The sequence below is a fragment of the Amphiura filiformis genome, chromosome 7 (assembly GCF_039555335.1).
Source record: "Amphiura filiformis chromosome 7, Afil_fr2py, whole genome shotgun sequence".
In the NCBI taxonomy this organism is placed as follows: domain Eukaryota; kingdom Metazoa; phylum Echinodermata; class Ophiuroidea; order Amphilepidida; family Amphiuridae; genus Amphiura; species Amphiura filiformis.
In genome coordinates, this window is record NC_092634.1 from 40,789,663 (window position 1) to 40,816,320 (window position 26,658).

Sequence of the window (26,658 nt, forward strand, 5' to 3'; positions counted from 1 at the left end):
CTTCCTAAAGAAACCAATTTCTTTATCAACAATTTTGTTATGATTCCAAAGCATATAATCCACTCTCAAATCGTGTGCATTGAGAAGCTCATACGACATTCCGTTTTTGAGTTATGAGCCAAAAACGAAATTTAGATGAAATATTTTGCATTCGGCAGAGACAATCTACGAAAAAAGTCCTTGGAACGCTTGGTACACTCTGTCGAAATTCCGTGCAGAATTTCATATGATCATGGAAACGACGTATATATTGCCTGGGAACAAGCATGACATCTACAACAATGATTAACCTTCCCTCTCCCCATCAATCAATGTTGGAACACATTGGGAAACCGCTGAAGACTTTGGTATTTCTCAACATTGCACGGGGAGAGGGGGTGACAGTTTTCCGTTATTTAAGCGCAAGCGTTTCAAGACTTTTTTCGTTGATTGTAGGTACCTTCTACGAGGTGGTATCAACATCAAGTTCATGTATCAGCTTGTACGTAGCATTTAATACAAATGTTAAAACGCTGCTGATTTATTACTCGCAAAATGAAGAAAAAAGCTGTCTATATTATCAGTGTAGCTGCCGTAGTTTTCACTGCTATTATCATATGTCTTATAGTAATTACCGCTCATGGCAGTGCAGCTGGAAGGAAACAAAGGTAAGAATAGTTAGATTTGTAGAAATTTGCTTAAAATTACCCGGGTAAAATTAAGCTTAAAGGGGCATTTCGGGATCCACAGCCTCATCCCCCCACTTTTCTCAAAAAAAGTTGAGATTTTTATATCACTGGAAACAATATAATTCGTAACAATTTAATTCGCAAAGGTTAGGGACCGTTCAAAACACTTGTTTTTTTTTTTTGGGGGGTGGGGGAGTCTGATGCAAAAAAAATTTCCGGGCCCCCTTTTCAGACCTCAAATTTCAGGGCCCCGTTTTTGACATGAAAATTATGGGTCAACCCCACAGAAAAGCATAATTTATAAACTCAATTATCACAAGAAAATTTGTGGTCATTTTTCAGGGCTCACAAGTCCCGCCACAAGTGTTTGTGAACGATTCCTTAGTATTGGGCTGCTGTGCAATCATTGCAATGTGTACGCAGGGGTGTTGAATTCTCAAAATGATTTTACAAAAATGTACTACTTGTACCATTTTACCACCCTAGGCTCATACAGGCGCGTACAGATCGAACTTCATCAATGGGGGGGGGGGATTTCTTGGTAAGCTAAGAAAGGATCATGAAACATGTTAATATAACATATATTGAAGCGTATCATGCTTAAATGGTCAAAATGGTTTAAATCGGCAAAGTGCCTCTAAATTTGGGTTTTTAAAGCTGAAATGGTCAAATAATAAGATTATTTCGTCAAAATCACATTCACACAGGCCTTTTCACCAATTTCTCTCGATCCACTTGTTTTTAATGCGAGTGGGGTGGGGGGGTGGACGTGCGGCGTGCGGCCGTTTAAAAAGGGCTGTATATACGCTATTGAACACTAAATTACAACTCAAAATACTAACCAGGTTACAACTCAAAATAGTTTAGGGCGTGAAAACAGGTGCGTGTTACCTGTTTATGGTATCGTTTTAGCCCAGGGTTAAATCCTTGTTTAGGGTGCTTTTCCGACTGATTTTGCTTGATCACATCACGTAATGTCATAGGCCAAACAAGTGCAGCAAGAAAGTAAATAAACAGAAGAATAACGACCAGTAGATCGTCGCTTTGCTGTTTAAAACGGTGTCTAGACAGTTTTTCGAATTTCATGAAATATAGCATTTAAACGAAACCCTCTCGTTTGAGTGTTGTTGATTTAGCGACATTTTCTCTTCGTTCCAGTTACGTTTTGAGGAAGTTTAATCTGAACATAATGGGTAATGTATTCATGTGTCCCGTAGAATGGGCTATTCCATTTAAAATCCACATTCCCCCTGTGGAAAATTTTGGAAATATCTTCCACAGTGGGAGTATGAATTTCAAATGGATTTAGCACATTTAGCTGCTGCATTTTAAACTTACCCTCCCTCTGTGGAAGATTCAGGCTGAATCTTTCTCAGAGGGTGTGTGAAATTCAAATGGAGCTGCCTGATGTGCGAATTCCATTTGAAATTCATACTCCCCCGTGGAAGATATTTCCGAAATCTTCCACAGGGGGAGTGTGGATTTAAAATGGAATCGCCCAATGTTAAGGTGACTTTAAGGGCACCGTCCCGAGGCTCCGTCATTTTGTATTGTTTGGTAAGGATGTTTACTCAAACAGCGTGAACAGAGTAGCCCAGAGTGTGCGTTTTTAAAAGCTCAATTGGGTCATGTGCTGACATAAATCAGGAAACTGCAAAAATGCTACAAATGAAAGAAATGAATTAGTGTGTCAAGTTTGGGTTAGTTGCCAAGTGCATGTATGACCTGTTTAATTGTTTCTTAGCAGGAAAAATAGAAGAATATATGATAGTATTTTAATTCTCTTTTATATTTTGACTTTTAGCATAAAGGCCAGAAAGAACCAGAAACGCAAAAGTCTATCATAACAGGAAAACGTCATAGACTAATATTGAAGAGCTTTGTTGCAAAAGGGAGCGATCGTTATTTATAGCAGGGGAACACGAAATTTTTTTGGGTCTTGAGGGGTGAACCTGAAATTTTTAGTTGAGCCAGGAGGGGGGATTGTTAAATTTTAAATGCAGAACATTGGAAAAAAGGGGGAAATTATGCGAAAATTTTGAGCGGACGCGAGGGAGGAACGCGACATTTTTTGTCGATATTTTTTCCAAAACGCCCATTCCCCCCTGTGGTAAATAACGATCGGTACCTTACATCCACTTCTTGACTTTTTGAGAAAACATTTTTTTTTTAATTGTGCAATTATTATTTGTTCGATTTGATTCATTTTTTTTGGATAAAGTGTTGATGAATAGAAACTAAAATAGGTTTGGTACAGGTTCCAAGCCTTCCTATTTATTTTCTTTTATATCACGCCCTTTGTGGATGTAAGGCATTTTGCAGCAAAATAAATCTACCCCTTTACTAGAAACCACGTTTGGAATCAAATTTAAAGGCCCTTTCAGTGATCCCAGCGAAAGTGCAAAAAAAAAGAAGAAGAAGTGAATTCGTTAGGTATTTTTGAAATGTAAAACTTCGGCAAAAATGAGGTAACAGCAGTAATGTCATAGCTGAGGCCCATTCAAATCATAGACCCTGGATATGTACTGTCAGTATATAATTGACAGATTTCATGCAAATGCATTATTTTGTCTGAACGGCTGAACCACACAGCAGGCTATGTTAGCACATCTATAACAAATATGTACAAAAATCTGAATTTTTATGACGCTTGTCCGGATGAGCAATCACTGATTGGGCATTTTTCATGTTCAAAGTTCATTTTTTTGCACTTCTTTATGAAACTTGACTAAATTATGCTTTCAAAATCAAAAAGAAAAATTGTATCCCATTTGCTTTTTACTATGAATTTTTAAGTAAATTTGGCAAAATGCATTTTTCGGGCATTTTTGAGTATTTCCTATTATAAGCTACAATTTTTGTTAATTAAAATGATTTTTGTTTCAAACAAAGTAACTCCAAAACAGTGCCTATTGGTTTTAATAGCTAAAGAACATTCAAGGCTACTATTATACATAAAAAACTTAAAACAAATCTATTTTAATAAAACATTATATTCTTTTTAAGTTCAGATTTTCGGAAATTCCCTTAGATTTTTCAAACGGGAAATATACGATATCTCCGGAAGGGAAGGTGGTATGAAAGTAACACAACCACCAAAATATGTATTTGTATTCCACATTATGTCATGACAATACTCGTAACAAAGTGGGTAATGGTGTCTGCAACGGACGAGGTACAAAACACACCAAGGTTCAAAGGATGATACAAGAGGATACCTAGAATAAAAATATAAAAATAGAAAGATTTGAGCCGGGTATACCAACTTGGTGTGGGAAACAAGACAAAGGCAAGATAAAAACTAATGCAGTGTGTAAACCATAAGTGTACACTGCCTCATTTCAAATATTTAGTTTTAGTTTTAGTTTTAGTTTTGTTTTGGTCACGTGGTTTCCTATTGTCCTGCCTAACCACTTGAATCACAAGATATCGAACTCTTTGTTTCTACCTTTTGTTTAAAACTAAACATTTGTGACAGGTAGTTTCGGTTTTGGTTTCAGTTTCTTATAAGTGGTGTGACGAATAAAATTAACTTAAATATTTAAATTTCGCAGTGCAATATTCACGAGCAGAGAAGTCAAACAAAGCACCCAGCAAACACAAAAACGTTTTAAATAAGTTATATTTTGGCTTTTGGTCTAGGTAAAAACGTTTTAATAACATTAAAATGTCGGGTTATATAAAGGTCATGATAACGTTGTAAAACGCTTTGTATGAAAACACACTACAACAAAATTTTTAAATGTTTTCAAAAAATGTTATAGTAAACTATTTTTGCAAACATTTTTGCCAACTATTGTGTCAATACTTAAATAACATTATGTTAAAATGTTTGAACCCAGCAAAGACAGAAATGTTCTTAAAATGTTATTTTTTTCAAAACCTTTTAATAACATTTAAATGTCGGGTTATATAAAGGTCATGAAAACGTTTTTAAAACGTTATTGAAAATATCTTGGGCAAACATTTTTCGCAAAAAATTTTTTCAACCCCAAAATAACATTCTGTTTAGAATGTTTTGTATCAAGTTTTTAAGAATCTTTTTGGAATTTTTTAATAACATTTAAATGTCGGGTTATATAAAGGTCATGAAAACGTTTTTAAAACGTTATTGAAAATATCTTGGGCAAACATTTTTCGCAAAAAATTTTTTCAACCCCAAAATAACATTCTGTTTAGAATGTTTTGTATCAAGTTTTTAAGAATCTTTTTGGAATTTTATTAAAACGTTTTTATACCCTTTATATAACCCGACATTTAAACGGTTTCTGTAAAACATTTTTGTTTGCTGAGCAGTAGATTATCCAAAAATGTTTTTAAGGTTATGAAAACGTTTTATACTCTTAATATACCCTTTATATAACCCGACATTTAAACGTTTTCTGACAACCTTTTATAACCTTTTGCGAATGATGTCGAAAACGTTTTGTGTTTGCTGGGCAGTCTACATTTGAAAGCACTGATTTAGTTTGAAAGCATTGACTTGAGACTACGAAATAGCCTAAGCTGATTTCACTGTGAAAATATATAGAACATCGAAATATTTCCACAGACATTACAATAGACGCTTGGCAGATTATGACTTCAGTGATATAAACACTATTATACACAACTCTATTTATGTGCATGTCGTATGACGGAAGATCAATATCATAGAAAGCTGGTTTAAACTGACTTTTATTCAATTTATTTATTGGAGAAGAGAGAGAGAGAAGAGATCGCCAGGGAAAGAGGGTGTGTGTGTGTGTGGGGGGGGGTAAGGGTAATGGAGAAAGAGAAACAGAGGGGAGAGAGCATTGGAAGTGGGAAGGGAAGGAGGGGGAGAGGGGAGCTCAAGAGTGGAGTGGAATAATAGGGAAGAGTCGATATCGAGTGTGGGGAGGGGGAGGAGGGGTTATATATAGGTGGCGGAGGGAACATAGGTAAGAGGTATGGGTTGTGCTTTCCGGGGAATAATCTAATTCATAATCAAATCATCTACATCATCATGCATCGTTTATATTTCAGACAAATAAACAAAACACCCCCCCCCCACCCTCTCAATATATGCACATGATTTCTACATGTAGGCCTCGTATATAGAACTCGGGTGTAATTGGAAGTGTGCCACCTACGGCAGAGAGCATCAACTGTCGCCCGCGTTGATAGATATCGATAATGAAAATGTTAGCACAATAGGCTATTATATACGTATGGTTATAGGCCATTATACTTTTGATTATACCCTCTTGTGTCCTCCCAGCGCAATAGTGTTATGATTGCAGACCAAGTCATCTCCACTTTTTAATCCCTTGATTTTTGGTTTCTGAACAAAAGAGAAACCAAAACAAATGATTTGAAATGAGGGACTGACTCGACTGCACTAGTAAAAATTCAAAACCACAGGGATAGAAGACAAAGTTAAACAAAAATAAACCAACGTTTCGAGCAGGGACAAACAACAACATATACAGCAAATAATATTGAATCTAGTTACAAGTGGGTAGCAAGCATAAAATTAATTAAATTATAGCACATAACTACTACTACTACTACTACTACTACTACTACTACTACTACTACTACTACTACTACTACTACTACTACTACTACTACTACTACTACTACTACTACTACTACTACTACTACTACTACTACTACTACTAATAATAATAATAATAATAATAATTTTATTGAGGGAAATTCCACTTCGGTGTCAAGCACTGCTTTCCAAGCAGGCCCTCATACAATTATAAATACTGTAATACATGTTGATATACAGTAAATTTACATATTATACACATGGTAAATCAATAACATAACAATTAAAATTGAACTCATATGGCAAAGATTATACAAAATACAAGCTAAAGTTAAAATGTCCTTATAAAAAGTACAATTTATAAAGGAATAGAAATCCCAAGTTATTTAGCAGAAATATTTGTTTGCGCTTTAAATTGATACAAAGACATATTATTTAATTCTTTGCGGATTTGAGGTGCAATTCCATTCCAAGTATTAACAGCTCTGGCATGAAATGTACGCTTGCCTGAATTTGAATTACATTTTGGTACAACAAGAGTATTTGATGTATGATTCCTGGTAATATGCATATGACTATCATGAACAAATTCAAATTGAGATGATAGATAAGATGGACCGAGGTTTCTTAAAAAACTAAAACAAGAAATTGATTATTCCATCTATCATTTAGTTTTATCCACGTTAGTGCACTAATTAAGTTACTTATTGGTGTTCTAATATCTGCAGTTAAAATTGTCCTGGCTAGCTGATTTTGTAACACTTGCAGCCTTGTTTGAAATTCACAAGAACAATTATTCCATACAGAACTAACATAATCAAATTGAGGCATAACAAATGCATTTGATAACATAACAATGGTTTGACGAGGCAGGAAGTATTTAACACGCCTAATTTTTTAGAAACATTTTTACATAAATAATCTACATGGGCTGACCAAGAAAGTTTAGAATCGAGTTTTACTCCAAGATATTTAAACTCGTGAACTCGTTCAATAATAAAAGTATCTTCATATGTTAGATTTATACCATTAAACTTTTCAAGCATTTGGTTGGTACCAAAGACCATAAACTTGGTCTTATCAACATTTAAAGTAAGTTTGTTTGCATGAAACCAATTTGCTACACTCTAAAGACTTGACTCTAATTTAACTTGCAATTCCAAAACATTCTTTCCTTTACACATTAAACTTGTGTCATATGCGTACATAATAGTTTTACAGTTAACAGCATTAGGCATACAATTAACAAAAATAATAAATAACCAAGGACCCAAGATTGATCCTTGCGGAATTCCAATATTAACATTTTCAAAGTCAGATAAAGAAGAATTTACACTAACTGTTTGAGATCTTTTATACAAATATGATTTAAACCACAGAAGCTCTTTACCTTGAACACCATATTTTTCAAGTTTTTTAAGAAGTATTTCATGATTGACCGTGTCAAAAGCTTTCTTTAAATCAATACATATAACACCAGTAGCGAATCCACTATCCATGTTCTTAAGTATAAAATCTTCTACATTAAGTAAAGTTGTGGTAGTTGAGTGGTTGGCACGGAAACCAGATTGATCTTCAGAGAGAAGACCTGCATTAGTCATAAACATTTCAACAACCCTTCCTATACCTTTGTACAGGAGCCAACCGTTGTTAATCCATGATGAATCCACACTTTTACTGTAGCGTATACGCAAACGCGAGCGAGATTACGCGTTACGCGAGAGCGCGTAAAATTCGTCATGCCTGGAACCTTTGTGCGTATGCAAGCTTACAATTTGAATTCAGTATTTTTCAGGTAGCGGCTAAACATTGCCGTTTTATTCTGTAGTTTTATTGCTGATATCAACAGAGAAATCATCGAAGTTTTTGCAATGATTGACTGACATTCCTCATAAAATAATCGTGCATTATACGATCTTTAGCTTCTTTTCGTTGTTGAAATGGATTCAATTATCTTTCACCGTTGTTCATCATCGATTAACAACTCGCGTCCGGCGCGTCTGCGTGGTTTACTTCGCTCGGGCAGCTAAAGCTGCCCTCGCGAAGTAAACCACGTAGACGACGCGGACGGTGATGAACAACGGTGAAACATGATTGAATCCCTAAATATAATTGATCATGAATGGCCCTCTCAATAATTGGAAGAACAGAAATGGGCCTATAATTTCCAACATCAGTTTTGTCACCTGATTTATAGATTGGTGTTACTTTTGCTTTTTTCCATAGATCAGGGAAAATAGACTTACTTAAAGATATATTACAAATATATGCAAGACAATTTGAAATGTAAGGTCCAGCTAATTTGAGCAGCTTGACATCAAATTCATCTAGACCAGTTGATTTATCAATCTTCATATTGCGTATCTGATCAAAAACAAAGTCAGGACTTATTTCCAGGAATTTAAATGTAGATGATGAATTACATTGTTGAGAGCATATAGAATTACATGCACAATTTACATTTGCATTTGTATCAAATTTTCTTCCAAGTTCAGTACCAATTGATGTAAAATACTTGTTAAATGTGTCTGCAGTATACTTTGCATTTGGAACATCATTATTAGAATTAATGTTAGGCACATTGGATGATTTACTACTTGGAATAATTTTCTTAATACTTTTCCACAGTTTTTTACTATCATTCATGTTATTAAGGCGTGGGATATGGGCGAACTTGAAGTACAGGTATCTGGAGAGGGGAAGCAACGAGTTACCCCAAATCACAGCGGCAGGTAGTCAGTGGGCCGCCGAGTGCTAATTTATATTTATTTTGGAAGGTTCGTGTTTGTTTTAAATTTTGGGGCGTTTTCCCAAAATTTGATGTTTTTTGTGATATTTCAAAAAAGCGACATGCCAAAGACAACTCTTTGGGCACATAGTTTGTTATTGTTATTGCAGTTCTTTTGCACATACCATGGAAGTGTACTTCCATGCACATACGTACGTTACCATCTGCTTGGGTGATTTAGTAATATTATATATTTTATGTCTGCAATTTGGCGTTTTCAATGCAATTTAAGCTTATCATGAAATTAAGGAAAATATCTGCTCATCAGGGGCGTAGCCAGCCCTCTTTGCCAGGGTGGGCAAGGCTAAAAATTTCCCCCAAGTTAATAATAAATAGAGCGAAGCGAGCATAGCGAGTGGAGCGACCACGGTCGTGGGGTCCAGGGGCCCGCTTTAGGGTTAGGGGCATTTTTATACCATGAGGGGAAGCCTCATTGCATACATTTGTAACGTTATTATGTGAACATTTTGCCATGTAAAAAATGTAAAGTTTTGATTTTAGAATTATCTGAAAGGGCCCGCCTTAAGGCCCCTGGTTGGATTTGTGAATTATCTGAAAGGGCCTGCCTTAGGTCCCCTGGTGGGGTCCAGGGGCGATCTGAAAGGGCCTGCCTTAGGTCCCTGGTGGGGGTCCAGGGGCGAAGCCTCCTTGCATACATTTGTAACGTTTTTATGTGAAAATTTTGCCATGTAAAAATGTTAAGTTTTGATGCTAGAATTATCTGAAAGGAAACAAAAATGAATTTACAATGTAAGAACAATGTAAGAACAATTAAAATAAATAATTATTCTTCACTATTACATTCACTTGAATTATTTCCCCCTTCTCCCCTTCGTTCTCTTTCCTTCTTCTTTACATTCTTCAATTTCTTCCCCTTTCTCTCATTCCTTCCCCCTTCCATTAAATTATTTTCCAATTACTTCCCCTTCACGGTTGTTTGATGTATATAGAATTGGCTTCATTATTAACTAAATGCAAACTATAGATGGCGCTATTGATCCTAAATCATATTTCTTTATTTGCAAGGGGTAGGTGATTAATACTTCCATTAAAACAGCTGGAACAGGTGAAATAAGCAACAAGGAAATTTTATAAACATATTTTACGAAAGAATAAAAGAAATTATTTGTATTAAAAGCTTGAAACAGTAATTTTTTTCATTAATAGATACATTTTATACACGAAAAAGCTATAAAAATGCTATAAAAGTGAATAATTTTGTAAAAGAGGGGAAATTAAAGTTGAGAATGACTCAAGAGCATCTGTATACATTAGCATGATATCACATTTAGCTGTTTTAGCATAAAATTTGGTTGTACATGATGTTTTGTTTGAAAAACTAATAAATGATCCCATCAAACAACCGTGCCTTCTGTTCCTTAAGTTTCCATTCTTTCTCTTTCCGTCTTCTTCATATTCTTCAGTTTCTTCCCCTTTCTCTCATTCCCCCTTCCACTCACTTTAATTGCTTCCCCTCAAATTCCCGGTCCTTCTTCATATTCTTCAATTTCTTCCCCTTTCTTACATTCCTTCCCCCTGTGCATGCATTGCTTCCCCACAATAAACATTCAAGTTGGTTTTTTTCCTCTTTTTCACTCTTTCGTCCTTCCCCCATCCCTCTTAGGCTTCCCTTTTGTTTTTTCATTTCCCCTTTTTTATTTATTCGGGATTCCTCTCTCTTGCTTTTCCTTCCCCCTGGACCCTTTCTTTCCCCATTCCCTGTTCCTTTTATCTTCTTTTCTGTCCCCCTCTTTCTTTTTTCCTTTCTTTTTCCCTTCTTTCCTTTCTTTTTCCCTTCTTTTCTTTTTTTTTTCCCTCTTTCCTTTCTCTTTTTTTCCCTTCTCACTGAAAATTGTCCCCCAGATTTTTCCAGGGTGGGCGAGTTGCCCACCCCTAGCTACGCCCTGCTTTTAGAATTTTTACCTGATCGTCGGCTTTTGCAGGCAACAGAATGCAGATTGGCTCACGAAAGATGTCGTATTCCTCTATGTGGATCTATTGATCATTTCATGTACATATCCGTAAAACTTTTGAATCCATGCTTTCTTCAAATGTTTTCAGCTTTGACAGCCAGTTGCCATGGCAATTGCCATGAGCTTGAAAGTTAGTCTTAAAACACAGTGGTCAATCTGTCATCCTAACCAGCTGGACTTCACTTGGGTCACCATATTATATGCCCTCTGGCAATTCCAGCCTTGAAACTCACTCCCCTGCCCAGCTGACCTCCAGAGCACCAGGAATGTGTTGACATGCAAAAGGTCAAACATCAGCAGGTGTCGAGGTATATGAGATCAAATTATGAAATTCAATATCATAAAATGAAACCAGTGAAACAAAATTTATTACCCTCGCTTTTCTCTAATCGAGGGTAATTTTGCTAAAGTTCTTTAAGGACCCGTCGACGAAATGTGATAAAATTACTTTGAATTCCTTGTAACAAGAAGATAACTTACCTCTGTTTATAGGGTTCGTCGCTGTGGCATGGAAAAGCCGTAGCCTTTAGCGCCGTATCAATATCTCGAAAAAGGGTACGACTAGCGAGAATGTGTTCATATTTCCCGCATGAAACTATACTATTATGGATACGTTGGTTGCCCATTATCAAACATGTGCTGTGATTGGTGCTGCTCTTTGTATAATGCCAGAACCGATTAGCAAGCCACCAATGACCGACCTTGTTACAGACTCTTAATCTGCTATCATGGTTATAAAGCATACAGATAAAATGCTTATTGGTTTAGAAGCTGGTCAATGGATAATCCGTCAGGACACACACCAGTTTGACTATGTAGTGAAATACCCATTATTGATTAGGCGCGGATATTAAATGCGCAGCTCCTTCGCGTGTATAGCAGAAAATTATAAATAATATAATGTTTGGAATTTAGCAGAGAAGATGTAAAGAAAGGAGATAGATCCAGCTATCCTCAAACAAAATATGTGTGTTGCCGCTCATTCAAAAGCAATCACGCTATTTAGGTTTAACAATAAAATACAACAAAAGGGTTCGAACCCATGACGGGTGTGATACACAAGTTGCTGCTTACTAGTTTTAGGGAAAGGTCAGTGTCTGTATACCATCAATACTATGCATACCATGCATGTAGATCCTAACATCCAGTTTATTTCAAATAAAATATGACCGAAGTTCCATGGCAAATAATAATTTTGCACGCTTGGTTACGCTTTCAACCTCTACGATTTATGATACAGCCTATTTTCAATTATCAAAATATCTTTATTAGGTTTGCAGGAAATGACAGGAAAATACATAAAACAATAAAATATAGATGATCAAAAATCATCCCTTTTCTAACAAAATCCTAAAACACTCTCCTAAATAATTAATATATGTTCCAAAATGGGCGGATTTTTTTGGAATCTTTACAAAACTACATTTCTTTCTTATAGTATCCACGTGTGGCATCCCTTCAGAGCAACATCAGGTACTTAACACACACGTGTCATACTTTCAAGGGATTCTCTATAGAAACATTGGATATGGTTTCAATTCTGGAGTGAAAATTAATCAACCGTAGTCGGCAACACACATCACATCAAAGGCTACTTTCAAGTAGATGTGTAACTACTTGAGAATAAAGGACTATGAATAGGTGCGACAGGATTACCTACGGGATTATCTCAAGGATATAATTCCGTTCTCCCTCCTTCTTTTTCAACTTTCCTAAAATACTAACTGCATTCTGCATTATGTATTTATTTATTTATTTATTTACGGGTCCTATGTCTATTTATTTGTTTATTTACTGACATTTGAATAACATCGTACATAAGATGAATATCAGTATTGATTTATTGTATTCAGCAATATCAAGGACTACTATCAAACCTCTCACAGCAAATAGCTAGTTGGCTTAGTGGTAATGCATTGAGTTTCAGAACCGCGAGGTCCCGGTTCGATTCCCAGCTCTGCCTAATTTTTTTCAAGGCTGGGAAAAATATCAATTTCTGAACTGCTAACTCTGAACTTATTTGGCGCGCGATCTGAGCTATTCCTTTTCTGATGGCTGTGTCTCTTGCAGGCACACTCCCTCTGGAATCCAAACTAGGTTCCTGCCCATTACCCCTCCCTTAACAACAGCTTCATTGCAATAATTCTTTTTAAGATAATATCTCATATTGTTAACTTTATTCCTTAAAGTTTTGCCATATCCCAATAAGCTGGATTGTTTGTTTTGTGTGCTTTATCAAAATAATAGTCTCTATCTTTACTTAATCTTAGAAAATCACTAGTGATCCATTCAGGAAGGCACCCTTTTATCCTTTTCTCTTTTTTGACAGGCGCATGCTTATCACAAGCTTCAATAAAAAGTGATTGCCATGTGCTAAGGGCAATGTTTACATCATAAATGTCTTCAATTTGATTCCAATCCATATTTTGAATAGTATTAATAAAATCAGCATCATTAAATTGTTGAAAACATCTAGTCTTAACATTTCTTGGAGGAAGTTTTATTTGAATGGTCACTCAGACCTAAACTGTGAACTCCTGATGAAATTACATTTTCTGGCTTAGATACAAATAACAGGTAAATTTTTGTTTTACTTGTGGGTGTTACCCTTGTATATTCATTAATTAACTGCTTCATATTTGAATTATTTGCCAGAGTAGATACCTTTTTAGAATAACTAGTCTTAGCTATATCATGGAAGGCTATATCTAAGTTAAAATCTCCAAGGATATACACTTCATCATATAAAGTTGTTACATTTCTGGAAAGTATCATTAAGTCTATCTAGATAATCAATAGTAGCAGTTGGTGTCCTATACACAGTGCTTATCAGAATAGGTTTAGTACTAGGTAAATTGATTAATATCTATTATTGTTTTGTCTGTTGCCTCACATTTGGTACTATTTCGAGGTCATACAGTGTTCGAAACCCAGCCACCAAAGTCATATCCCGACCCTAAAACTCAGGAAACCGGTCCGAATTTTCCGAAATCTCAATATTTGTCATGTATCAAATACATGATATACCATGTAAACAACAAGTCAGAATTTTAAATTTGATGATATTTTTTCATTTTGATGCAGTAATGGTGGCGCAGAGAACTTGAAGGGTATGAGGCTTCCTACTTCGCTGAAACCATCACTTTACGATGTCCGACTACGCTCCGATTTCGTCAACTTCATTTTCGACGGCGTCGTCTCAATTGATGTTGAGTGTCATGAGAAAACTAACGTTGTTGTATTGCATTGCTCAGAATTGACCGTCACTGACGTAGCAATGAGTTCTCCTGATGCTCCACATCCTACTTGGGAAAGTAATCCTGCTTTAGATGGAAAACCCAAGTTTGATGAAGAAAACCAGTTCTTAATCTTCAAACTACAAAAGCCATTGTCAAAGGGGAGTAAATACACTATCCATTTGAAATTTTCTGGTCCTCTTCAACAAGATTATGTGGGGTATTATGCTACGCCATACAATACAACTTCTGGTACGAGGTAAGGCACGAATTCCATTGTATATCGATACCGCTATCGTAGCGATCAGTAGTACGATGTGATGTGGTCGATAGGTTTTCAGGTATACTATAACATTGTGTAAGGTCGTAATAGTTCCACATTGGATTGGTGGACTTTATCCGTTTATTGAAATAATTTATTGGTATACCAGTTATTTTCTATTAATTTATTGGGATTACCAACTTTATTGAGGCTTTATGTAAATAAATTTACGATGAGAAAGGCCGGTTCTTGACTTCCCTTGATGATCCCATGATTCGTGATATAGAAGATGACAAGTTTCTGAAGTTTTCGTTCAATGAAATATCAAAATTCACTACGAGAGAGCCATGTTTCACACACGACTTTGTTGTTACTGAAATTAAGACAACAACATAATTATGCAATTTTTAGTTATCTAGTTGCCGTTGATAATTCTGTCATACAGATGGATAGGATCAACGCAACTTGCTGTAACATATGCACGCCGAGCCTTCCCTTGCTTCGATGAGCCCGCCTTCAAAGCACGTTTCCTATTAACATTAGACCACGCACCTGACTACAATGCCATATCCAACATGCCATTGATGTCTAATACTACTCTTGAAGATGGATGGACAAGGTCAAAGTTCGAAGAAAGTGTACCGATGTCAACTTACTTGATGGCATGGACTGTATTTGATTTTACACCATTAGAAAAAACAACAAACAATGGAATTGACGTAAGTATTATAGCATGATATACCGTAAAACCTCGTCTACAAGCGTATAAGTGTTTTTGATGAAAGCTAAGTTCATACGAAACTAGCGCAAATATGTCAATACAAAATATTGGTCTTACAATAATACTTGTTCGTATATGCTTGGATCTGTCATTTATTTGCTCAAACTCCATAATGGCACCTGGATTAATTTAGTTTTCATCAGCAGCATTCTATATGCCTGTAGACGAGGTTTTACGGTATGCGGATATACGAATCAAACCCGCCTTTTAAAAGGAGGGACCACTCTATTTGTCTATATAATATAAAGGATATTCCTCGAAGAATCACTTTGTCGAAGAATTTTCATGCGGCAACAGATCGGTTATCCATCATCAATATGTTAATTTCAGTTACGACGATGTAATGCAGGGTGTTTTCTAGCCGTACTCAAACTTACAGTCGATTACATTTGTGCTATTTTGTTCATTCACTTTTGAATTTTTGAATTTTAGTTTCGTGTGTGGGCACGACCTGACGCAATGGACGCTGCAAATTATGGATTAAACAAAGGGGCTGATATTATTGATTTCTATGGTGAATATTTCGGTACAAAGTTTCCGCTACCAAAAATGGGTACGTATCTGAAATCGCCAAGTTGTGATTTTAGTTTACCACCTTAAGATATAATTTAGATAGATTCTACATGCGATGATTATGCCTTTCCTCTTTCAGCATGCCAGGATACGCTTGCTTTTTGGTAATAATTTAGTTAGGGAATGCATAATGATAATGGTGTCTTTAAGATCAGATTTAACAAATAACATTGTGTATACTTTCAATCATCTGAAAAAAAGGTTCAAATTGTATCAAATTGAATCTTGTCAACCAGAAAACCTCACTTTGGTTAGCAACATTGCGGCCAAACCTTTGGCCTTCAGCTGGGTGGATGATCTAGGGTCATCCGAGGTCAATCGATGAGGAAGTTGTTTGATGACCCGATCCCAACCATGTGACAGATTCACTCTATTAAACACCCGCTCTTGTTGAGAGACGGTTGTTCGGCTCGTACCCACACTGCTTCTTTGACTCCCCGTTCAACCCCCTGCCAGTTCAAGTGGTAACGATTCAGCGGTCTACAAGCATCTTGAGGAAACGGTCACAGTTTTGACATTGACGACGTTGTCATGTTAGATTGTGAATCCCGTTGGTTTGAACGGGGAGTCAAAGAAGCAGTGTGGGTACAGAGCGGGGGCAGTGAATCTGTCACATGGTTGGGAGTTTTTGGGTTGGGTTGGTTAAGTTTTTTCTGGTTGAAAAGATTCAATTTGATGCAATCAGATTTAACATTATTTATAATTTACTAATAACTATGATTGTTTCATTTTATTTGGCGCTAGACTTTGTGGCTGTTCCTGGTTACCAAATTATAGCCATGGAAAATTGGGGAATGAATGTATTTGAACCAGCTAAGTTTCTTTATGAAGAAGGTGTGACAACATCCGAAGACCAAGTTACAATTTGTGAATTGATAGCACATGAGCTTGCTCATCAGGCAAGTATTTTGTTTTCTATGTGCATAGACATTGTTTTGTCTACAAAAACTAACATCTTGTAGAAGCTGACACATCTCCTTGCAGAATTGAGCCCGTGATCTGAAAGCAGGGATATGACAGGGAGAGCTTTCTAAATGCGGGCTGCAGAGCTGTACATAGTGGTATAAATTGCATGAAAGATTTCTGGAGGCTGACAAGGTTTGACCTTGGTATCTCAACCACAAGTTTATGTGATCTAAGATCTTCGGAGCCTGGGATATGTGGTTTTACCCACGTGTATAAGGGCCCGATTAATAAATTAGTTCTCGCAAAATATTGGTTTTCTGCAATTTCCCGTGTGTATTCTAATACATTTTTTGCATGTAAAATTGCAAATGCATGAATGATAATATTTAAAAATAATTCTTTATTCTTTGAATCTATTTTGGTTGTTTTTCATCTTCCTCAGTGGTTCGGAAATCTAGTGACGTTTCAGTGGTGGGACGATTTGTGGCTTAATGAAGGATTTGCTAGTTACGTTGAATGTTTAGGAACTAATTTTACAGAGCCTGAGTGGAATATGGTAAGTAACTTAAATCATAAATCATTAATGTGACGATGTTACCACCTGGTGTTATTGCACCGTTCATTATCTAATAATTATGCTGATGTAGTGATTTCTCTACTGCTAATATGTTTTTTATTATAATTGTGGTCGGTCTGTTTATGGAGAAATCTTGTTCAATTTAATAATGGAATTAAACAAAACAGAATGCAATTTGATCGTCAAATATCAACCGCTAACCGTTTATTTTATTGTTTATAGTGTAATATGAAATATGCAAATTAACTACACGGTCAAAGTAATGTTCCATACGATACCCTTTACGATAGGTTCTCCCGTTCCTTAGACCTTACAACATACCGTAAAACCTCATCTACAAGCATATAGAGTGTTTTTGATGAAAGCTAAATTAATCCAGACGCCCTCCATAAACAAAATTATATCATTTCTGGAGTTTGAGGCTTTGAGCTTATAGGATATACACACAAGTATTATAGTAAGACCAATTAATTGTATTGGTATAATTACGGCTGTTTCGTATTAGACGAGGTTTTACGGTATTATTTTCTCTTGACATCTTTATAGAGCTTCTATCAGGATTCTTTATCTGCCACAAAGGATCCCATATGACCATAATATTTTTCGTAAAGCCAGGGGCATATGTTAAATGTGGAATGAGTTATAAAAGAGATGCCTTGTGACGTTTATATAATTAACCTTCTTAAGGACGGTTTCTTATAGCGTCAGGAAGTGTGAAACAACCATTGGTCAGCTATCCGCTGTGACAACTTCTCCTTTTATCTTTCTGCAGATGGACATGTTCATGTGGCGCGACAAATACCCAGTACTAGTGACTGATTCCTTAGTCACATCGAGACCTATTTCTATGTCTGTTGATACATATGACAAAATATTTCAACAATTTGATTGGATTTCGTACAATAAGGTGAGTGGAAAGAATAATGTTTTTGGATTGATATAAAATATAACCACAATGCATTATTATGTAGAACCAAATTCATATGTCGCTCTAAATTGGAATGACCTTTTTTTCTTCTTTAATCTGTTTGCAGGGTGCTTCAATTCTTCGAATGTTGTCAAATTTCCTTGGTGAGGATACTTTTCGAAAAGGACTAAAGGCAAGCCGTAAATTATAGATATACTATCACTATTATACTATTTCATGATCATCGTCGTCGTCGTCGTCGTCGTCGTCGTCGTCGTCTTCTTCTTCCTCTTCTTTTTCGTCGTCATCATCATCATCATCATCGTCATCGTCGTCGTCATCATCATCGTCATCATCAATTCATCATCGTTTTGTCATCACATTAGTAATAGTATTATTTGGTATTAGTAGGGCGTTTAATATTAATAAAAGCGATTTTTTGGTATTGTCTTCACAGTGGTATCTAGAAACATTTGCATATGACAACACAGACAAGGATGGATTGTGGCTTATATTAAACGAGGTAAGACTACCGATAGGTATAGAAAAAAATATGCCAAAGGAGATACACAAATTGCCCACGTACACAAACAACCCCCCCCCCCTAACCCACTACACACATCACCCACAAACACACCCCACCACAACCCAAACACACACACAAACCGCTATCTGCATCATCAAGAACACTTATCTTATTATCTTTAAAGATGTTACGCAATGGTGTTTATTTGTTTTTCAACTTCACCTTCACTTTATTTCCATATGTGACCATCCAGCACAACTGAGCCCTGAAGTCGCCAATCATCATTTTTGAGATATTCAACCAAAATATTCTGCTTGAAATTAACTTTAAAATGATGTATATCATGTCTATAGTACTTGACATTTAAGTAGTGAAAAATCAATAAAACAGTCAATAAATCCTTTGTTTCCTATTGTTTATTGTTAAGTTCAATGGAGCATATCTCAATAGTGGCACTGGCGACATCCGGGCTCAGTTGTGGTGGATGGTCACATATTGTCAAAAGCATAAAACAATAACTTATTTACAATACTTAAGGAGGAAAGGGCTGGAATTGGAAGGACTGATGGACAGCCCTTCCCTAAAAAATTAACATTAACATCAGATCAATAAAAATACCGAAATGTAAATATATGACCTTCAGTCCTATTGTTAACAAGCATACATACAACGTTTATTTTTCCAAACCATTCGTAAATGTGGTATAGGCAGCAGGTGAAGATGGCAAGAGTCACATGGACGTAAAGAAGATCATGGACACGTGGACAATACAGATGGGTTACCCATTGGTATCTATAACAAGAGATTATGATAGAGAAGATGGTATACACTTCACAGCTACACAAGAGAGATTCTTACTTAATCCGGATCATCCTGATGCCAAAAAACAAGAGTAAGCATACTTACCATGTACCTGTAATCAGGGCCTGTAATATTGCTGACAAGAGGGCGAAGTTTTCGTCGTATCCATCGACGCTATTGCTCTGAATCCGTCAAAATCTTTTATAACTCATTCCCTATATATAAACATATGCATGCCCCTGGCTTTACGACAAAATAATCATATGCTTTATCATGTTTATGCCTTAGTGACAGATAAAAGAATATACAATAGAACTCTAAAGCTGCATGTTGTACAGGAGCAGGAGAACCTAATGTAATATTAGGGGTATCGTATGGAACTTTAATTAAAGCCATATTGGAACATTTCCATAAAGAAAAAAGATTAGTACGTCCTCTTTTAATTGGAATTTACTACTAGCGCCGATGACGCCAATGCGTGTGACGCCGTCGGTCGTGCTACGTTACGGTCCTTTGAGTACAAATTTGCCCAACATAACGTTAGTGAAAAATACAAACAAAATAATTAGAGTAATGAAGCGACAATACTTACCTTGCTTTCATTTGTGTGATCCAACAGTTACAAATGGCACGTTCCACTTACGTACACCACGTCTCGTCTTCCTCAATTTGAAATGATGCCTCAGGAATGGCTAACACCCAGTACAGATACTAGTAAGTATCTACATTTTGACAATATAGTATAAAAGTTTCTTTTCAGATCCAAGAAACTGATACGCAGGAATATTTCAATTTCTGACATGAATCTTGCTCACCGCTCTGGTCTGATCTTTCTAGATGATGTTTTTTTTTTTTGGGGGGGACTGGCAACACTCTTACCTGGTTTTGATGATGTCACCAAACTTCCTTGTTGCCTTTTTTTATATGAGTTGATCGTATTTTGTTTTCAGTTTGTAAGCCCCCTCGTCCTTGTTCACGGTGTCTTGCCCCCTATTTCTGATCCAAATTGCTTCCTTTAGCTAGCGCGTTGTTTGATCTGATTCTGGATCTATGACCTGAGCCTTCTCCCATCCAACACCAGACTTGAGTGAACAAGATTCTAATAGAGGAAGTGACGTCAGTACTTTGTCGCAGTTTATACTTAACGCGTGTACAGATGTACCGCCTGTGATCATTGCGCGTATAAACACGTCTATTCTTTGAGTCAACGTAATCGATTTAATACTAAGTCCACTGGAGTAATTCTCAGATGTCAACTCTCACTGGGCAACTCTCAGAGGTTCCATGTTCCATTCTCCCTCCCGCACAGCTTTACTGCAAGGCTCTTTCTTCCCCGACACTATCCGTCTATGGAATGCATTGCCGCAGGAAGTTGTTGAGTCGCCAACCCTAGACGTCTTCAAGTCCAGAGTATGTGGCGTCTCCTTCACCTAATAACCAGTCCACTTTCCAGTCATCTTTTTAAGCTGCACATTTCACCTTGTATCAGCACTCTTTGTCTGCACTTACTTGAATGCGAGTATACTCCAGCGGAGGTTTCTGCACAGTATCGGAAGATGATGATGATGATGAATTACTAACGTCACTGTCTTGAGGATAGTTGAACTGATTTTTCACGCTTTCAAAGCATCATGCTTTGAATCCGTACTATTGGCATGCCATCGCATATAAACGCATCCCAAAAATAAAGTATCCAGTTTGATTTAGGTCCATAAGTCAAAGATGTGGTCTTAAATCAAGACCTACTAAAAGTATGTTACAGATGAATTTATTCCGCACAGTTTGATACCTCATTTGTCCAAATCGATGCAGAAATAATGACACAGTGATCTTTTAAATGTAGTCACTTCAATTTTTAAAGTTGCAGTAATTCCTATTGATGTTGTTTTCCTGCTTCTCAAGATTCTTCACAAAGGTACACAATAACAGAGACGGTCTAAGGCTGTTTGACTCCATTTCATGTGTTTTATTCAATACAATGTTTCCCCGTTCACTCTTCACAGTCCATATCTGGTATGTCCTCCTGCTGCATCAATGATTGCCAGACATCTGCGGCCCATGCTCTCAGCGAGACTTCTGATGCGCACATGGTCTATCGCTGTTCATATTGAGTAGCAGTGACCAAATCAGTAGGAATTTACTGCAACTTTTGAAATTGAGGTGATTGCATTTAAAAGGTCATTGTGTCATCAATTCTGCATCGATTTGGACAAATGGGGTATCAAACTCTGCGGAATAAATTGATCTGTAACATACTTTTGGTAGGTCTTGATTTAAGACCACATCTTTGACTTATGGACCTAAATCAAACTGGATACTTTCTTTTTGGGATGCGTTTCAAAAATTTTCCATTATTTTGACTTAAATTTCCACAGGGCAAATTTCTATAGGAGAAGCACAGAGCAGTGATTGGTTATTGGCTAATGTGGAGTCACGTGGTTATTACCGTGTGAACTATGACCTTTCTAATTGGGCACTATTGACTGACACACTAATGAAAGATCATGCTGTAAGTAGGCTGTTCTTATTTATGATTAATTATTAGATGTGTTCAAAGTGTTAAGAACACAGTTTATTTGAAATGCTATGTTCCACCAGAAAATATTATGTTTCTTACCCCAGATATTATCATTTTTTATTTATTAGGCAATACCACCTGCGAGTCGTTCAACATTAATCAATGATGCCTTTAATCTTGCTCGTGCTGGTTATCTGGATATCGGAGTTGCACTCAATATCAGTAGATATCTCTACAGTGAGTGGGACTTTGTTCCTTGGGCAGCTGCAGATGATGTAATGGGATTTGTGGAATCTATGCTGAGAGGTACAGAGGCTTACGGCAACTTTAAGGTACCACTTGCAATCATTATTGACGCTTATCTGTTCAGAATAAGATCAGCTTGTGTGAGCAGGTGTAACTACAGAGTGTTGTTACTTGCAGAAGTAATATTTATTTACCCGATCGCTATGTAAGGCATTTGATTATGTTTGATTTAGAGGTTTGATTTAACGTTACAGCAAATTTATTAAACATCACCTTTTCACTTAATCAATTTTTGTGCTTTTAGGTAGGTTACATTTACCAATTCAACATTTACTATTTAACAATATAATTATAATAATTAATTAATATATTTAAAAGACAGCACTAAACCTTTGACGCGTCACCTCTACTCTCCTACATACACCATTCATGCTATATGTTCTCCAAGATTTTAGCGAAGAAACGAGGCTCAGTTAGTTTTGTCAGAGAATTTGTTGTACATCCCGTTATTTCAATACTTATCTTAATTGGATTTGTGACTTCTCTAATTACAGACTTACGTGGCTGATTTGACTTCATTATTATTTTCCAGTGGTATCGGTCAGATTCAACGAATTGCATTTCTGAATAAGTAAGTCACCTTGCATACTTTCAACAAGTTGAATGAAATGCTTATTCTTTTGGCGAGGGAACATATTCCGCCAAACTCATTGCTCTGGGTGGATAAGATCATCCTTTTCTCTTTCACCCTTTCTTTCTTCTTTTTCTTCTTATTTCTTTCCTTCTTCTCTTTCCTTTATTCATCTGTTTTTTACTCTTCTCCCTTTATCTTCTCCTCTTCTCTTTTGCCCCCTTCCCCTTCAATCTGTTCGTCCACCTCATCTCATTTTATTGTCGGTGGTTTCCTATGTGATGCCGCACTTAAAAAAAAAAAAAAAAAACCTTAATTTTCAATTTTCCTACATTTGTGTCGCTGATTTCCTTCAGACGTCTGCAGGCCGTTATTGTTAAGCTCGCCTGCTCCTACGGAAATCCAGATTGTTTGCAAAAGGCCAAGTCTCAATTTGCGAAATGGAAGAACAACCCAGCAACAAACATGTAAGATTTATGCCTAATTTATTATCATGAAACAATGATCATAAACAATGATGCAATGATCATAACCAGTAATGCAAGTGTACGTAAGAAAAGTTGGTTATCCGTCAAAAAACACCTAATTATTTCGGTTACATACATTACGTTACTGATATAAATGCTCCTTGAATAAGTTCATCAGGACTGAAGGTATCATACAATTGGTAAATTATGTTTTACAAGTCCAATAATTTACTCACGTTTTTAGACGTTTTTAAACGTCTAAAAACGTGAGTAAAAACGTGAGTAAAATCTTCCGATCGGTAGACCTGTAGCTACTGCGAAGAACTGAACACTCTGGAGATGCTGATTAATCGCACTGCTGAAGAAGTCTTCCGATCGGAAGATGAAACGTCTAAAAACGTGAGAAAATTATTGGAATTGTAAAACATAATTTACCAATAGTATGATATGAACGCTGTTCACTTTATAATCGGAATTGATGAAAGTTTGCTGTAGGCCAAAAGGCTGAGTATAGAAGTCTTACATTTGGCTCCCAACGTTATACTCGCAACATCCATGTAGACCAATCAGAGTTTTGAATCAAAGATCACCGAAATTTGGCATGTGCAAATGGGGATCAGAGATTTTTAGTATATCGAGAGGGGGACAAAGATTTTTGGCACACTGAGAGCTTGAGGGCCAAATAATGTATTTATGGTATACCATTAGGAAATTTTGCTATCCCCGGCTTTGGGGCAAATAATTAGAGTCCGTATAAACCTATTTTTATTTCTTGTAAACTACAAAGGATCTTTCCTGATATGAGATTAGCAGTGTATTGTACAGCCATAGCGGAAGGTGGACAAGGAGAATGGGAATTTGCATTTGAGCAGTATCAAAAAACCAACTCAGATACGGAAAAAGCTACACTACTGGCTGGAATGACTTGTAGCCAGGACAAGGATATCCTTAAAAGGTCAGTGGGGTCAAAGTTGAGTGATTGTTTCAAAAGAGAAAATATAGGCATGTTCAAGATGCAATGACATGTGCGTTTCCCAATTCCATCTTCAACTGTTGCTCCATTTTGGCACGGTTGTGAAGAGCATTCGTCAACATCCGATATGAGAAACATGCGTCAAATAAATTTTGTGCAAAACACATATGAATACATGAATACAAAACCCACCCAAGTCCATGGGAAGTGATTTTGAGAGAAAAACCTGTGTATCATTTTAATTCCTTCAGTTACATTTACCTGGTCAATATGGTAAGTTTTACGTGCGAATGAGTGGATTAACCTGTATTAGGTATGACGATTAGCTAGCATTTCAGGGACTTCGTGGGGTTCATTTTAAATTTTGGACTTGGGTGGTTTTTTGAATCATATACAAAGACAATAATGTTGGAATGAGATTACCACTAGTAAGGTAATACAAAATAAAGCACACAGGTATGTATAATGTTGATAAAAATTCTGCCATGTAATATAAACCACACACTTTCCTTTATTAAACCCTTTTTTTTTCTTCAAAAGTCACTCTCTAGCAATGAATGTGTTACAAGTGGACTTTTATACATACTGGATTTCAATCAAATGTGTTACAAGACTCAAATCATGGAATTGGGTGATTCTTTCATACATGCTATTTTTCACATGCTATAGACACAGAGGATGACTTTGAGTTGTTCTTTCATACATATAACAGGCCTGTGTATAGCAACAATTCCACATGCTTAACTCATTTTGGCCAAAGTATGGACTTGGGTGGGTTTTGTATTCATTCATATGCAATCATCGACAAGATGCATGAAAGGATCTATTGTCAAATTTTATGTCGATATGAGTAAAAATTGTAGGCCTACGTGGTCTTGTGTTGACTTTCACGTTGACCTCTGATAACGTAACGCATGAATGTGTTTTGGAAATACCTGCGCAATAACTAATCTCGAAGAACTCACTATTTATTTGAAAAGCACAGTACTAAGAGAGTCCGCTTGATAAACTGGAGGGCCCTGGTTCAATTCCCGGTCGAGGAATAAATTTCGCCATGCATTTTCATTGTTCACCGCTTTGTTCCCAAGAAGGTTTCTAGTATTTTCTCATTACAACAAAAATCTCGTCGTTCAGTAGTTTAGATTAGAAACAATGCTATTGATTTTTAAAATCCGCACGAATATAATCTTTCAATCCAAATTCTTTTCACAAAAGGTACCTATCGTACCTACTGGATATCGATGTGATCAGTGACGCCTACCATGAGAGAGTACTTACCGGTGTAATAGCAAACGCGGCAGGGTCGACACTCGCCTGGGAATTCTTTTGGAATAATTTTGATACCATTTTAAAGATGTAAGTACAAGGCAGGGCTCAAATGCGTACGTATTAGTATTTAGCTGCATTTGACTTTGAGACATATAAATAAAGTGGTTGTTATACTTGCCCTTATTTCAAGCTGTAAATTTGAGCGTTGTAAAATATCGCTTATTTAAGGAACTCGCAATAATTATACCGTAAAACCTCGTCTACAAGCATATAATTATAGTATTTGTGATGAAAGCTAAATTATTACGAAACAAGCGTAAACATGCCAATACAATAGATTGGTCTTACAATAATACTAAATTATTTGCTCAAACTCCATAATGGCGCCTAGATTAATTAAGCTTTCATCAGAAGCACTTTATATTTTAGTGTAGACGAGGTTTACGGTATCGCGAAAAGAACAAAATTGTCGTTCCAAGGGTGAGAAAAGCCGGATATAGATGTAGCCTATTTCGGAGGGAAAATCAAACATGGATTCAAATGAATTATTTGAATTATTGTATATATACTGCCCATTTTGAAAATAATAATCCAATATTGAGCAAAAGATCGTCAAAAATACAGTCTCTGTAAACGTGTTAAAAGGATTTACGTTATTATCTAATTATATTTTCAGCCACGGTGAGAATTTCTTCAATTTCATTGCCATGGCTACCAGTCTAACTGCAACACTGAATACAGAAGAACAGCTTGCAATGGTGAGAATTAACTAGCAAATGAGATAACTTTGAAAATATGTTGAAATTTTAGTTCAGAAACCACAGTTTTATTGGCAAATCTGTTTTCAGTTCCCAAAATTCGGCGCTCCGCGCCACACACCCTTACTAAAATGAAACTTGAGTGCCCCCGGTGTTGCGTTTTCTATTCACCGCTGCGAATTTCTGTTTTTTATGATATACGAAACCATGGTTGTTTGATGGCATGTACAAATCGTCGGGCGCATACTGACGTATTCGACATTTTTAAAATTTTTGA

General features: G+C 36.4%; 1 protein-coding gene across 1 annotated transcript in view; it reads left to right on the forward strand.

The window, feature by feature from the left end:
- The first annotated feature begins 457 nt into the window (after window positions 1-457).
- The window catches only part of LOC140157854 (aminopeptidase N-like), a 33,207-nt gene continuing 7,006 nt past the window's right edge, over window positions 458-26,658 (forward strand). Inside the window, exons 1-18 of the mRNA XM_072181102.1 lie at window positions 458-647; window positions 14,035-14,445; window positions 14,894-15,167; window positions 15,662-15,782; window positions 16,547-16,701; window positions 17,151-17,264; window positions 18,058-18,192; window positions 18,320-18,385; window positions 18,650-18,715; window positions 19,426-19,610; window positions 20,139-20,233; window positions 21,895-22,028; window positions 22,166-22,369; window positions 22,838-22,914; window positions 23,271-23,381; window positions 24,169-24,336; window positions 25,570-25,710; window positions 26,300-26,381. Coding sequence (XP_072037203.1) covers window positions 535-647; window positions 14,035-14,445; window positions 14,894-15,167; window positions 15,662-15,782; window positions 16,547-16,701; window positions 17,151-17,264; window positions 18,058-18,192; window positions 18,320-18,385; window positions 18,650-18,715; window positions 19,426-19,610; window positions 20,139-20,233; window positions 21,895-22,028; window positions 22,166-22,369; window positions 22,838-22,914; window positions 23,271-23,381; window positions 24,169-24,336; window positions 25,570-25,710; window positions 26,300-26,381 — 2,652 coding nt within the window. The 5' untranslated portion in view covers window positions 458-534. The remainder of the gene's footprint in view (window positions 648-14,034; window positions 14,446-14,893; window positions 15,168-15,661; window positions 15,783-16,546; window positions 16,702-17,150; window positions 17,265-18,057; window positions 18,193-18,319; window positions 18,386-18,649; window positions 18,716-19,425; window positions 19,611-20,138; window positions 20,234-21,894; window positions 22,029-22,165; window positions 22,370-22,837; window positions 22,915-23,270; window positions 23,382-24,168; window positions 24,337-25,569; window positions 25,711-26,299; window positions 26,382-26,658) is intronic.